General features: G+C 43.7%; 1 protein-coding gene across 1 annotated transcript in view; it reads left to right on the top strand.

The window, feature by feature from the left end:
* The window catches only part of MAPK12 (mitogen-activated protein kinase 12), an 86,752-nt gene that overhangs the window by 32,715 nt on the left and 38,919 nt on the right, over positions 1 to 15,118 (top strand). Inside the window, exon 3 of the mRNA XM_030549193.1 lies at positions 2,675 to 2,733. Within this exon, the coding sequence (XP_030405053.1) occupies positions 2,675 to 2,733 (59 nt within the window). The remainder of the gene's footprint in view (positions 1 to 2,674; positions 2,734 to 15,118) is intronic.

Below are 15,118 nucleotides of genomic sequence, written 5' to 3' on the forward strand. Positions count from 1 at the left end.
GACTTGTCCATGTCAGTTTCAATGATGTTGCTTTAGAAAATCCATTATGAAAAAGAAGAAACTAGTTTATCAAATCAAATGGGTGTGACTAAAAGGGACTACCATCCACTGCATGTTTATAAAAAATATTCTGTGTTCAGTTCCTATTTTGCTCGCTACATTGGTCTTTTGAAATTTCCTTCAAGATGTTTAGAATGGAGTTGCTGCTCTTTCCCTGGTCTTTTTTCAAGTCAGAGGATTTGCAACAACAAAGACAGATGACAAGCTTGTCTCAATTAGTTTGCCAGTTTACCTGAAAAGTATGAGCTCAATTCTTTGCCTCTCAGGACAAATCGTGCTGTTAACTAACAGGATAGTCCAAGTAACTAATATACTCCCACTGACTTTAATGGGAGATAAAGGGGAATTTTAATGAGCTTTACTAATCTCTTTGATTTTTGGCTGATATTTTCTGTTGAAACACCTTTTCCAGCTTCCCATGTTTCACAAGAACAGGAGCATAATACAGGTTCCCATGCTTTGTTTGCCTTAATGATACTGGTTGCAAATCCATGTGGTGCAGCATCCATACATTGCCTCATCTTCTGTGGTATCAATTACTTTTCCTGCTGAAGCCTGCTGTCACCATCATGTAGCTTACAATCTAAGATAGACAAGACATAGAGCAACAGTTCCGGTAAATGAGGACACACAAAACTTATTGGTTAGAGGACAAGGAACTCTTCTTCACAGGAAGCAGTGGGTTTTAATGGGAAGAGAAAGCACTTGATGGACCAGGTTGAAGTTCAGATACTAACTTTCCATTTCTAATGACACACTCTTCAAATGCTATCTATATATATTTTAAGAGTTTTTGAAATGTAGATTCAGCAAGGTGCAGCTTTAGAAAAGTGTACATGCACAGTTTTAACTAGCCATTAGAATTCCATGATTCAGCTTTGGTGTCACTTTCTGTGTCATGAGTGAAAAGTTTCTATGGTGGATAGTTATAAAATTCTACTGTAGAAATCTGAAAAATAAAATATTTGCTATAACCTCAGCACTTTAAAGCATGGTTTTGAATACATACATCCTCTTTTACTTTATTTTTGATGGTCTAGTAATGGGTCTTATTAACATTTAGTGGGGTGATTCTTTCATTTTTGTATTGTTCTTTGAATGGCTTCAAAAAGACTATATTACAAACTCCAGGAAAATGATATGCTTAGTAGAGCTTCCAAAGATTCAGCATGGATGCAGAGATAAAGCTTTTGTATCTGGGTATTTTATACACCCTCTGATATAACGCTGTCCTCGGGAGCCAAAAAATCGTACCGTGTTATAGGTGAAACCACATTATATCAAACTTACTTTGATCCGCCAGAGTGTGCAGTCCCCCTCCACACACACAAACTACCCGGAGCACTGCTTTACTGTATTATATCCAAATTCGTGTTATATCGGGTCGCGTTATATCATGGTAGAGGTTTATGTAGGCGTTTATACTGCACTCATCACCACAGTATTTTGATTGCGTCCAGGCTAACTTTAAGAACTCCTCCTGTAAACTTTTGAAATAATGGAAAAGGCGAAAGTTTGTGTGTAAGGGATTTTTGAAGGGGCGAGAAAACTTTTTATCTTTAAAGATTTAAATGAAACAAATCCTATTCTTTATCTTTATTTATTTCACCCCTTTTTTTGCTTCACTTCCTGTTTCGTTTTATTTTTTAAAGATCTTTGGTAATACCTCTTAAGTACTGGAAAGAAAGAGGCAATTTGGCATTTCTCAAAGCAGGTTTTAAAATAGTTTCTAATGTTGATTGTTAATTTCATGGTAATGCTACAAAGCATGATAAGCTGTTAGTCCTGATTATTATATTTTTCCAATATTTAATTTATTGATGGTTAATTTACTTGAGTGGAGTATTGGCAGTGACTGTAAGTATATCCAGCCAACTGGTCTCATTCCATTGATGGATTTACTAGTGGAAAATCAGGGAAAGACATGTTTATTTTATACATTTTATTACAGTTTTATTGAGACACACAGAGTATTGTTAAGGAGAATCCAAGATATAGAGCTGTTAAATTCCCAGTTGCATTCTTGATGACTTAGTTTAGTTTAGTCCTAGGGTCCTGACCAAATTCCATTCTGGGAATTATATTCTGCCTACCAAAATTCCACTGCAGATGAATTTGGAAAATTCATTTTATTTGCTATCCTAAATTGTTTAGTGTTACTATGCATTGACCCACAGTTGGCTCACTTTTCCCCAGAGGTGGTTGAATAACAATGATGGACTATTCCTGTCTGTAAAGTGTGGTAAAGTTTTTGTTTGTTTGTAAAACACTTTGGAATCCTTCAGGATGAGAGGTTTTATCAGCTGTTTTATATAATTATCACTCAACTTTGCTTATTTATAAAAGACTGTACGTTTAAAGCTTGTTTATCCTTAGGTCAAGCAGACCTAGTGATGGAGGTGAAAACTGATGGATAATGAGTGACAGACTTTCTTTTCACTAGCAATTGTGTGTTTTGCTATAGGCAAGCTACTTCTCATCTTTATGTTTGTAACTAATGTCTCATTTTGGTAATGTTCTCCACTATATTTCTTCATTTATTATGTGGCTTGGTGATTTTATGTTGATGAAATCTTAATCCATATATTTCTGTTTTTTCTCTCTCCTGTTTTAGGTTATTGGAATATTGGATGTGTTCACACCAGATGTAACACTGGAAAAATTTAATGATTTGTAAGTTTTTGATTCTATGGGAAATCGTAGGCATTAGATTATGGTTATTTCTGAATTTCACTTTAATGTAAGTATTATGTGCATACCTATAAAATTTCAAAGACTTGTAAGAGAGTTAGGTGCCTACCTGCCATTGAAACTCCATGGAAATTGGTACATCCCTCCCTTAGGCGTCTTTGAAAATTCTAGGCTTAATGTATTGATTTCATATCTGAGAAACAAATGGCCAAATTCTGATCTCATTTAAGTTGTTGTACATCTAGAGTAAACCCATTACCTTCAGTAGATTCTAGTATGTTTGCTCTATTAAACCTGAGATCAGAATCGGATCCAGACTGTCTTGAAATCACTCATCTGGTAATACAAATCTATCCTATGTTGTTTAAAAATACAAAGTTAAAAAAAAAATTAGAAAACGAAACACAAAAATTGGGTTAAGCCCAAATATGTGGACTACTTAAGGGTTCCTTTGAGGCAGAGACCTTACAGTCTAATGTGCCTAGCAGGTTGGGTAAAACATCACCCAGGAGTTTTGAGGGTGCAAGAGGCAGATAAAGGCTTCTTTTCATGACTAGAAGTGCAGAAGTCTGCTGCAAATGTGTTGTAAGCAAGTACAAATGTGTTTACAGTTAAAACAGAAATGAGGGGAAGCTTTTGTGCATTAAAGGTCAGATGAGTCATTCAAGGGGAGATTTGATTATTTACATTTTGCTAACTAGTCATGTGGGAGCTTGTTTGATCTGTGATATGAATTTGATCTTACTATAATGCAGCTGCCTCGTGGCTAGAAACAGTAGTGCTGGGTCAGGCAGTTCCACCACTGCCGGTCCCCTGGGGCGTTATTTCTGTATGAATCCTTTAGGAACTGGAAGGAGCATATGCTGATGTGGCTTCTACCCCTTTTTTTTTAGAGGGAAGCATACACTTAGGTCTACCATCAGCATCAATCTGCCAGACAATGTGGAAAAGGTATTGGAGCTAAAGCCCACCCCTTCTGAGATCCCATGTGCTCTCCCAGGTGACACCTGACCATTTCCCCCACATACCCACACCTCCCAGCCCTTTACCTCAAGAAGTGCGAATATAGGACCCTGATCCTACAAAGATTCATGCTTACGTTGAACTTTCTGCACTGTGAGTAGTTGTGTTGCTTTATTAGGGCTACCCATGGAACATACAATTAACTTTATCATAGAATCATAGGACTGGAAAGATCATCTCACCTTGAGAGATCATCTAGTCCAGTCCCCTGCAAACATGGCAGGACTAAGTATTATCTCTAGACCATCCCTGACAGGTGTTTGTCTAAACTGCTCTTAAAAAATCTCCAGTGATGGAGATTCCATAACCTCCCTGGGCAATTTATTCCAGTGTTTACCCACCCTGACAGTTAGGATGTTTTTCCTAATATCCAACCTAAACCGCTCTTGCTGCAGTTTAAGTCCACTGTTTCTTGTCTTATCCTCAGAGATTAAGGAGAATAATTTCCCCCCTGCTCCTTGTAACAACCTTTCATGTACTTGAAAACTGTTATCATGCCCCCTTTTAATCTTCTCTTCTCCAAACTAAACAAACCCACTTTTTTCAATCTTCCCTCAGAGGTCATATTTTCTAAACCTTTAATCATTTTTGTTGCTTTTCTCTGAACTTTCTCCAATTTGTCCACATCTTTCCTGAAATGTGGTGCCCAGAATTGGACACAGTAATCCAGTTGAGGCCTAATCAGGGTGGAGAAGAGCGGAAGAATTGCTTCTTGTGTCTTGCTTACAATACTCCTGCTAATACATCCCAGAATGATGATCGCTTTTTTTGCAACAGTGTTGCACTGTTCACTCACATTTAGTTTGTGGGCTTGTCTACATCAGAAAGTTGCAGCGCTGGTGAGGGAGTTACAGCGCTGCAACTTTGAAGGTGTACACATCTGCAGGGCACCACCAGCGCTGCAACTCCCTGTTTGCAGCGCTGGCCGTACTCCCGTTTTGTCTCGGGTGTAGAGGATCCAGCGCTGGTGATCCAGCGCTGGTAATCCAATGTAGACAGTTACCAGCGCTTTTCTTGACCTCCGTGGAAGGAGGAAGCCTCTGGTAATCAAGCTGGTTTCCTTTCCCGGTTTGCTCTCTCGGTCCCGGAGCCAGCCAGCAAACCGCAGGGAAGGAGACCTGCTTGCTCGGGGTTCCGGGACCGAGAGAGCAAACCGGGAACGCCGCGGTTTGCTCTCTCGGTCCCGGAGCCAGCCAGCAAACCGCAGGGAAGGAGACCTGCTTGCTCGGGGTTCCGGGACCGAGAGAGCAAACCGGGAACGCCGCGGTTTGCTCTCTCGGTCCCGGAGCCACCCAGCAAACCGCCGGGAAGGAGACCTGCTTGCTCGGGGTTCCGGGACCGAGAGAGCAACCGGGAAAGGAAACCAGCTTCGCCGCGGTTTGCTCTCTCGGTCCCGGAACCCCGAGCAAGCAGGTCTCCTTCCCTGCGGTTTGCTGGCTGGCTCCGGGACCGAGACAGCAAACCGCGGCGTTCCCGGTTTGCTCTCTCGGTCCCGGAACCCCGAGCAAGCAGGTCTCCTTCCCTGCGGTTTGCTGGCTGGCTCCGGGACCGAGAGAGCAAACCGCGGCGTTCCCGGTTTGCTCTCTCGGTCCCGGAACCACGAGCAAGCAGGTCTCCTTCCCTGCGGTTTGCTGGGTGGCTCCGGGACCGAGAGAGCAAACCGCGGCGAAGCTGGTTTCCTTTCCCGGTTTGCTCTCTCGTCCCGGAACCCCCCTTGAAGCCGCCCAACAGCGCTGCAGTGTGGCCACATCTAACACCACTTGCAGCGCTGGTTGCTGTAAGTGTGGCCACTCTGCAGCGCTGGCCCTATACAGCTGTACTAATACAGCTGTAACAACCAGCGCTGCAAAATTTTAGATGTAGACATGGCCTTAGATTCACTATGACTCCCAGATCCCTCTCTGCAGTACTCCTTCTCAGGCAGTCATCTCCCATCTAGTATGTGTGCAACTGATTGTTCCTTCCTCAGTGGAGTACTTTGCATTTGTCATTATTGAAATTCATCCTATTTTCTTCAGACCATTTCTTCAGTTTGTCCCGATCATTTGGAATTTTAATTCTGTCTTCCAAAGCACTTCCAACCCCTCCCAACTTGGTATCGCTACAAACTTTATAAATGTACACTCTCTGCCATTATCTAAAATCATTGATGAAGATATTGAACAGAACTAGACCCCACTCGTTATGCCCTTCCAGCTTAACTGTGAACCACTGATAACTACTCTCTGGGAATGACATGCATCCGACGAAGTGGGTATTCACCCACAAAAGCTCATGCTCCAATATGTCTGTTAGTCTATAAGGTGCCACAGGACTCTTTGCTGCTTTCTCTGGGAATGGTTTTCCAACCAGTTATGCACCCACCTTACAGTAGCTCCATCTAAATTGTATTGCCCTAGTTTGTTTATGAGAAGGTCATGTGAGAGAGTATCAAAAACCTTACTAAAGTCAAGATATACCACATCTACCGCTACCCCCGGCATAAACAGATAGTTAAGGGTTAATGCCTCTTACCTGTAAAGGGTTAAGAAGCTCAGTAAACTTGGCTGACACCTGACCAGAGGACCAATAGGGGAACAAGATACTTTCAAATCTTGGTGGAGGGAAGTCTTTGTTCGTGCTTTTTGTTTTGTTCGTTGTTCGCTCTTGGGACTAAGAGGGACCAGACATACATCCAGGCTCTCCAAATCTTTCTGAATTAGTCTTTCATGTTTCAAAATTGTAAGTAATAGCCAGGCAAGGCGGATTAGTCTTATGTTTGTTTTCTCAACTTGTGAATATTTCTTTTGCTGGAAGGATTTTTACCTCTGTTTGCTGTAACTTTGAATCTAAGGCTGCGGGGGGTCCCCCTCTGGTCTGTATGAATCTGAGTACCCTGTAAAGCGTTTTCCATCCTGATTTTACAGAGATAATTTTTTACTTTTTTCTTTCTTTAATTAAAAGCTTTCTTTTTAAGAATCTGATTGATTTCCCTTGTTTTAAGATCCAAGGGGATTGGGTCTGAACTCACCAGGGGTTGGTGGGGGAGAAAGGAGTGGGGATGGTTAATTCCTCCTTATTTTAAGATCCAAGAAGTTTGGATCTGTGTGAAACCTCTCAAGGCAACCCAGGGAGGGGAAAGTCTGGGGGGGAAAGTAGAGGGGATGGTTAATTTCTCCTTGTTTTAAAATCCAAGGGGTTTGGATCTGTGTTCCCCAGGGAAGGTTCTGGGGTAACAGAAAGTGTGCCAGACACTAAATTCTGGCTGGTGGCAGCGTTATCAGATCTAAGCTAGTAATTAAGCTTAGAAGGGTCCATGCAGGTCCCCCACATCTGTACCCTAAAGTTCAGAGTGGGGAAAAAACCTTGACACCCCCGTATCACAAGGCTTGTTACCCTGTCAGAGAAAGCTGTTAGGATGGTTTGACATGTTTTGTTCTTGACAAATCCATGTTGATTGTAACTTATCACCTCATTATCTTCTAGGTGTCTGCAAATTGATTGCTTAATTATTTGCTCCATTAACTTTCCAGGTACTGAAGTTAAGGGGAATTACAGATCAGTCAACTTATTTCCCTTTTTATAGATGGGCACTATATTGCCCTGTCCATTTCTCTAGAATCTCTCCCATCTTCCATAACTTTTTGAAGATAATCGCTAATGGCTCAGATATCTCCTCAGTCAGCAAACTGAGTATTCTAGGATGTATTTCGTCAGGCCCCAGTGACTTGAAGACATCTAACTTGTCTAAGTAACTTTTAACTTGTTGTTTCCTTATTTTAGCCTCTAATTCTATCTCATTTTCACTGGCATTCACTACATTAGACATTCAATTGTTACTAATTTTTTTGGTGAAAACTGAAACAAAAAAGTCATTTCATACTTCTGCCATTTCCACATTTACTATTATTATTTTTCCCCCCTCATTGAGTCATGGGCCTACCCTGTCCTTGGCCTTCCTCTTGCTTCTAAGGTATTTATAGAATGTTTTCTTGTTACCCTCTACGTCTTTAGCTAGTTTAATCTCATTTCATGCCTTGGCCTTTCTAATTTTGACCCTGCATATCTGTGTTATTTGTTTATATTCATCCTTTGTAATTTGATCTCTTTTTCACTTTTTGTAGGACTTTTTTGAGTTTCAGATCATTGAAGATCTCTTGATTAAACCAGGGCGGTCTATTGCAGGGATCTGCAACCTTTGGTACGTGGCTCGCCAGGGTAAGCACCCTGGCGGGCCTGGGCTGGTTGTTTACCTGCTGTGTCCGCAGGTTCGGCTGATCGCGGCTCCCACTGGCCGCGGTTCACTGTCCCAGGCCAACGGGGGCTGCGGGAAGTGGTGCAGGCTGAGGGATGTGCTGGCCGCCGCTTCCCCTCACCCCCATTGGCCTGGAACGGCCAGTGGGAGCCGCGATCGGCCCAACCTGCAGACACGGCAAGTAAACAAACCAGCCCGGACCGTGAGGATGCTTACCCTGTCCCTGGCGAGCCGTGTGCCAAAGGTTGCCGATCCCTGACCTATTGCCATACTTCCTATCTTTCCTATACAGTGGAATAGTTTGCTCTTCTGCCCTTAATAATGTCTCTGAAAAACTGCCAACTCTTTTGAACTGTTCTTCCCCTTAGACTTACTTCCCTTGGGATCTTACCTACCAACTCCCTGAGTTTGCTAAAGTCTGCCTTCTTGAAATCCTTTTTCTTTATTGTGCTGTTTTCCCTCCTACCAATTCTTCCAATCATGAACTCCACCATTTCATGGCCACTTTTATCTAAGCTGTCTTCCACTTTAAAATTTTCAACTAGTTCCTCCCTATTTGTCAAAATCAAATCTAGAACAGCCTCTCTCCTAGTAGCTTTCTCCACCTTCTAAACTAAAATATTGTCTCCAATACATTCCAAGAACTTGTTGGATAATCTGTGACCCACTGTATTATTTTCTGAACAGATGTCTGCATAGTTGAAGTACCCCATCACTACGAAGTCCTGTGCTTTGGATGATTTTGTTAGTTGTTTAAAAAAAAGCCTCATCCACCTCTTCTTCCATAAGTCTTTGCAGGATCAGAACCTAGGCCTGTAATTGCTTCCTGAACAAGTATGGAAGGGTGGAGGGGAGGGCGAGAATGAGGGACTTTGCACTGTCTCTTGCCTGCTCTTTACCCCTGAGGGAATTCTGCACCAAAAAAAAAAAAAAAAGTTCTGTGCACAATATTTTAAAATTCTGCTCATTTTATTTGTCAATAAATAAATGTGGAGGCTCCAGCATGGCATTGGGGAGCACAGGCTGCTGACTGCACAGAGGTGGGAGATTACTCTGCTTTCCCTGCTTCTCCCCAGGACATAGACTCAGTGGTGAGGCTGCACCTGACCCTCACACAGTGAAAGGGCCAGGCCTGCCCCAGAAATGCCCTGGGCCCTTACCCCTCCAAAGGCACACCAGGTGTGGGCATGCAGGCTCAGGCTGTCAGGATCTAAGTGCGGAGGGGCTTAGTGTGGGGGAATCCAGGTACGGAGTGATAGGGTTCTGTATCGGGCAGTCTGCGAGTGGGTGGCTCAGTGAGAGTCTGGGTGTGTAGGGGGGAAATCTGGATGCACAGGGGCTCCGTAGGGGTGTGGGGGGTTCTGGGTACTGGGGGGTGAGGCTTGGTAGGGGGTGGTCTGGGTGCAGGGGTGGGGGGTCTAGATGCAGGGGGTGGGGTTCAGCAGGGGATCCAGGGGGCTTGGTGATAGGGTTCTGGGTGCAGAAAGTGAGGCTTATCGAAGGGGGGGTCTGAGTATAGGAGGTCCAGATACACGGGGGTTGGGTGTGTGGGAGATGGGTCTGACCTGGCCCTGGCTCCTGGTGGGTCTGATCTGGCACCAGCTGGGGTGTCCCCAGACACCCCATCCCCCCCAGTGATTTCTCTCTTGAGTGACTGCTCTTGGCACCTGAAATGACACGCCTGCGCTGCTGGGAAGGGGCACATAACTACCCTTGCTGCTTCCCTGTCAGAAAGTCATTTTTCTGTGGGGAAGCAAAGAAACATGTGATGGATATGAATTCTGCACATGTGCACTGGTGTGGAATTCCCCTAGGAATAGCTCTTTTATCTGCACAGTGGGAACTATAATGTAGTCTGTGGGGTCACTATTTTTCGTGCTATCAAGTGCTTCTTTATAGCCGTCTGTTTGTAGGGATTGGGCTGGAATTCTTAAAGGAACTTAAGGAAGTTAGGTGCCCAACTCCCCTTGAAATTAATTGAGGGTTTTGCACCTAATGCCATCAGACTCCTTTAAGAACTCCAGTTTGGGAATTAACTATGAGCTTTGTATCTAATCCAAATAAGCCCAGCATGCTTTTAAAGAAATAGAAAATAAAATGAAAACTCAGTCTGAATTGTATCAGTGGTGAATTAATATTAAAATCAACCTTTGTGCGTATTAGTACTCAAATAATAGCTGTGTTTATAAAATTGCTGTCAATAAAATCAAATTTACTGAGTAGCAGAGAACTTTAACTGGTATGTCTAGATCAGAACTTACCTCCTAATATTCAACTACACTTTTGGAAGTAAAAACATTTAGCAGATAACTATGCATCTGAAGTAAAATACTTTCCTTGATTAATTTCCCTTTCTTCCTTGATGAATGTTGTTATTCCAACAAGCTCCTGGGACCTTGGATTTATAACCAGGTGGTGAATTTTGAGAACATACAGGAATCTCTAGGATAACATAGAGATAGATCACACAGCCTTAGTTGGGCTGGAATTCTGCCAAAAATGGGCTGGACCGAGTGTCTCAGTTTAGCTATGTCCGGATACCCAGCTATGTCTTGTCTTCTCTTGACTGACCCAATCCTGAAACGTGCTGCTTGTGCAGGGCCTTGGAAGAATGAAGCCTATTTATTTATGTAGATTTTAGTGTTCTTCATATCCTAGAGGCATGTTAAAACAATGTTAAACTGAGGTTTTGTTCTGGAATCCTACACTGCAGCTAATTCCTTACTGGCTATAACCTGAGACTGCCTTGTAATTTATTTCCTGCTCCAATAATATCCAGAAATACTGGATATTCAAACTTTCTTTTTATTGTACCACACCTGTGTGTTTCTCCCAAAAGATTGTTCTTTATCCTAATTCTTAAAAATTCAGAAACATCAAATTGTATGTAGTGTCCCCTATCCACCTGGTTACTCTTTTAGCGCCAATCTCCTTATGGGTTTTGATAGACAGGCCAGGGTTCTTCTGGATCCTGCCATATATTCAGCAGGGTGTAACTTCTTTTTCTTCCCGTATGAATTTATTTGGTGGTGCCTCCACTCCCTTGCTCCTTCCTGGCAGGGTCACCAGGGCAGCTTGGGAGGAACACTCTAATCATTGGGTAACCATCACTTAGTTGCCAGATAGTTGGAGACTTCCATGAAATAACGCAAACATATTCAATATATTTAAGACAGTAATTATATTAAACAGAAGATAAATATATTAGGGTAAAATACTATTCTCAGGGTCACAAGGGCCACTGCAATACCCGTGAATTTCCGTAGTCGTGTGACCTGATATAGCAAATGTAAAATTAATGTCCTGTTGGTGCGCGTACTTTGTGGGGGCTCTTGATGATCTGTGACCACAATATCGTCTGTGCAGCAGTTAGCAATGTGGCTGACAGGGTTCAGTACAGTCCAAGAGGCTCACATGTGGGATCATGCGGTAAGTCCCTCTGCAGATTTAATAGGCAACAGGTAACAAAATTCCCAATCCCTTACTCCCTGGCTTGAAGACACATTTCAGGAAATGACAGTGGCACCATTTCAGATTTTGGTAGGGTGACACAACTTTTAACTGTGATTCTAGGGGCTTACTTAGACACTTGAAAACTCTAGTTTTTTGGCAGATAACTTAACAGTTAGCTGGCAGAAGCACTGCATTTAATTCATAAATAAAAGAAACAAAATTAAATAAATATTGGACCCACTCAGCGATAATACTAACGTGTTCTGACATCTTGTGGCAAGTCACTTAAGGGACTGTTTAGGTTTCAAATTTGAATGTGTATTCTTACTTTGTTACTAACTCTGTGGAGAGAGAGCTCCCATCAGGATTCCTGGGTTCTGTCTTAGCTCTGGGAGGGGAGTGGTGTCTAGTGGGTTACAGTGGGAGGCACATCCATCTGGAATCTATGTAAGAATATCAGAATGGCCAGATGGGGGAAGACCAGTGGTCCATCTAGCCCAATATCCTGTCTTCCAACAGTGACCAATATCAGATGCTTTAGAGGGAATGAACAGAAATAGCAATCATCAAAATGATTCATCCCTTCTCCCATTCCCTTCTGGCAAACAGAGGTTAGGGACACGCAGAATATGGTGTTTGATCATTGTGCCGCCCCCCCGGCCTAATGGCCATTGATGAACCTATCTTCCATTAATGTATCTAGTTCATTTTTGAACCCTGTTATAGTCTTGACCTTCACAACATCCTCTGGCAAGGAGTTCCAAAGGTTGACTATGCGTTGTGTGAAGAAATACTTCCTTTTGTTTATTTTAAAGCTGCTGCCTATTAATTTCATTGGTTGACCCCTAGTTCTTGTGTTATGAGAAGGAGTAAATAACACTTTCTTCTTCACTTTCTCCACAACAGCCATGATTTTATAGACCTCTATCATATCCCCCTTTAGTCATCTCTTTTCCAAGCTGAAAAGTCCCAGTCTTTTTAATCTCTCCTCATATGGAAGGTGTTTCATACCCCTACGCATTTCTGTTGCCCTTCTCTGTATCTTTTCTAAATCCAATATATCTTATTTGAGATGGGGTGACCAAATTTGCATGCCGTATGCAATATGTGAGTGTACCATGTATAGAGGCAATATGATATTTTCTGTCTTCTTATCTATCCCTTTCCTACTGATTTCCAGTATTCTGTTAGTTTTTTTGATTGCCACTACACATTGAGCAGATGTTTTCAGAGAACTAGCCACAAGATCTCTTTCTTGACAGGTAACTGCTAATTTAGATCCCATGATTTTGTATGTATAGTTGGGACTATATTTTGCCATGTGCATTACTTTGCATTTATCAACACTGCATTTCATCTGCCATTGTGTTGCCAAGTCACCTAGTTTTGTGAGATCCCTTTGTAACTCTTTGCAGTCAGCTTTGGACTTAACTATCTTCAGTAATTTTGTATCATCTGCAAATTTTGCCACCTCACTGTTTACCCCTTTTTTCAGATCATTTAAGAATATGTTGAGCCCTAGCCGGTCCCTACTGGCTCTGTGTCCATTGAGAATGTCCCTGTGTTGGGGAGAGTCTCAGCCGGCCCGAAGTGGCCGCTCTCCTGCGCCATTGCACCACCTGAGAGACCCAAAGGAGTGTAGAGAATCTCACCCAGGCAGTGTGATTTCAGCCTGGACCCTGAAGCGAATGGGGAGCTGGTGGAGCAGTCGGAGGATGGCGGGTGCGGGTGCTGTACGTTTCAGGGCTCGGGCCGTGGCAGCCTGCACACGCTGAAGTCTGGAGAGATTGGGGGACAGGGGTGGTTCAGGGATGATGTCATGGGAGGGATTTCAAGGGAATCAGAGCAGGGCTGTATGCAGGCTCTGCTGTGTACCGGACGCATGGAGAGATCGCTGTATGTTTGGCTTTCAATATGTTGAACAGCACAGGTCCCTTTACAGACTCCTGGGAGACATCACTGTTTACCTCTCTCTAGTTTCACCATTTATTCCTACCCTTTGTTTCCTATTTTGTAACTGGAGTGCCTGGCAATGCTTTCAGGATCATCTAATGATCCTTAATTTAATTTAATGAAAGCCTTTTGTTATCTTAATCACCCTGCCTCTGTTTATAAGCAAACTCCCTGCCCCAAAGGCGGAAGCTTGGAGCCGGACAGAACTCATCACATATCACACTCGAGTTGTGTTGCAGTTAAAAGCTCCATCTGGGGGTAGGGCATGTGCTGTTAGCAAACCTCAAATATGAAACTAGGGGGGCGGGGGGGAGAAGGAGGGGCTTGAGCCTCCCTCCGCAACACCCCTGAAAGGGTGCTTCTGGTAAGCGGTTTTCAAACAATTTCCCTGACTAGCTAACTAAAAGCTGGTGACTCACAACTCCACCACAGATCCTCAGGTTCAGAGATGGCTCTGAACTCCTCAGTCACTGCAGAGGGCTGACAACCACTGCTGGCAGGTGTCCTCTTCATGCAGGAGTCAGGCTGCTTTTGGTGCCAGGATTTCCTCTTACCACAAAGGGGTGTAAGGATCAAGGTGGAGATTACAAAACTATAGTAAATTCTGGATTTTAGTCTCTCACCCCAGTGCTCAGACACACTCATAGCAGGCAGCAACCCCGGCTAGCAGCCAGAGCAGAGCTGGCCATGTGGTGACTGATCTCACATAGAGATCAAAACTCTACAAACTGGAAGTCACCTTTGGAGAGAGAAAGGTCCAAGCAGAGGGATCTTGCTTTCAGGTCCTCAGAGGCCAGTCCTTCCCCTTCCCTGGCTGACTCCAGAGTCCAGACTGCTCCAAAATGACTCCTCTCCTCCTGAGCTCCCTGAGAAGGGCATCTCTCTCCCTGTTGGTTGCCAAGCAGACTCTGAGTCTGCCTTTGGCTCCCCCTTCCTACTAGGGACTGTGTGCCTCTCTCTGAGCTACCAGCACACAGAGTACCAGGAATCTAAGTAATCTCCTTGGGAGTTATACGTACATATAGCTAGTTAGTGTAATCAAATAACCTCCTTCCCATCATGTTGTTTATCACATTCACTGGTTGCATTTTGTCCTACGTTAAAGGAATTCTTGATTGTCTTCATGGGTGGAAGTGTCCACTCAAATGTATCAGATTACAGGCCCAGGCCCTTAGATTGTAATAGGTGTGGGGCAGGGACTGTATCTTCACATATGTTTATCCAATACCCAGCGCAATGGGTCCCTGTCTCGACCAGTGCTTTTGTGTCACCAAAATATAATAATGAATGTGCAAAAGCATCTAAAGGATTTAGGCGCACAAGTTCCATTGAATGTTGGATTAGTGCAGTAGTTCTCAAACTTTTGTATTGGTGATCACTTTCTAGGGTTGCCCGGTGTCCGGTTTTTGACCAGAACGCCCGGTTGAAAGTGGACCCTGGCAGCTCCGGTCGGCACCACCAACCGGGCTGTTAAAAATCCAGTTGGTGGCACAGCAGGGGACTGGGGCTAAGGCAGGCTTCCTACGTGCCTTGGCTCTGTGTGTCTCCTAGAAGCAGCAGCTAGATCCTTGCAGCCCCTAGGCTCAAGGAGGCTCCATGCCTTGCCCCCACCCAAGTGCCAGATCTGCAACTCCCATTGGCTGGGAACCATGACCAATGGGAGCTGCGGGAGCAGTGCCTCTGGGCTCGAGGGCAGCTCTCGTG

Source organism: Gopherus evgoodei, chromosome 1, assembly GCF_007399415.2.
Source record: "Gopherus evgoodei ecotype Sinaloan lineage chromosome 1, rGopEvg1_v1.p, whole genome shotgun sequence".
In the NCBI taxonomy this organism is placed as follows: domain Eukaryota; kingdom Metazoa; phylum Chordata; order Testudines; family Testudinidae; genus Gopherus; species Gopherus evgoodei.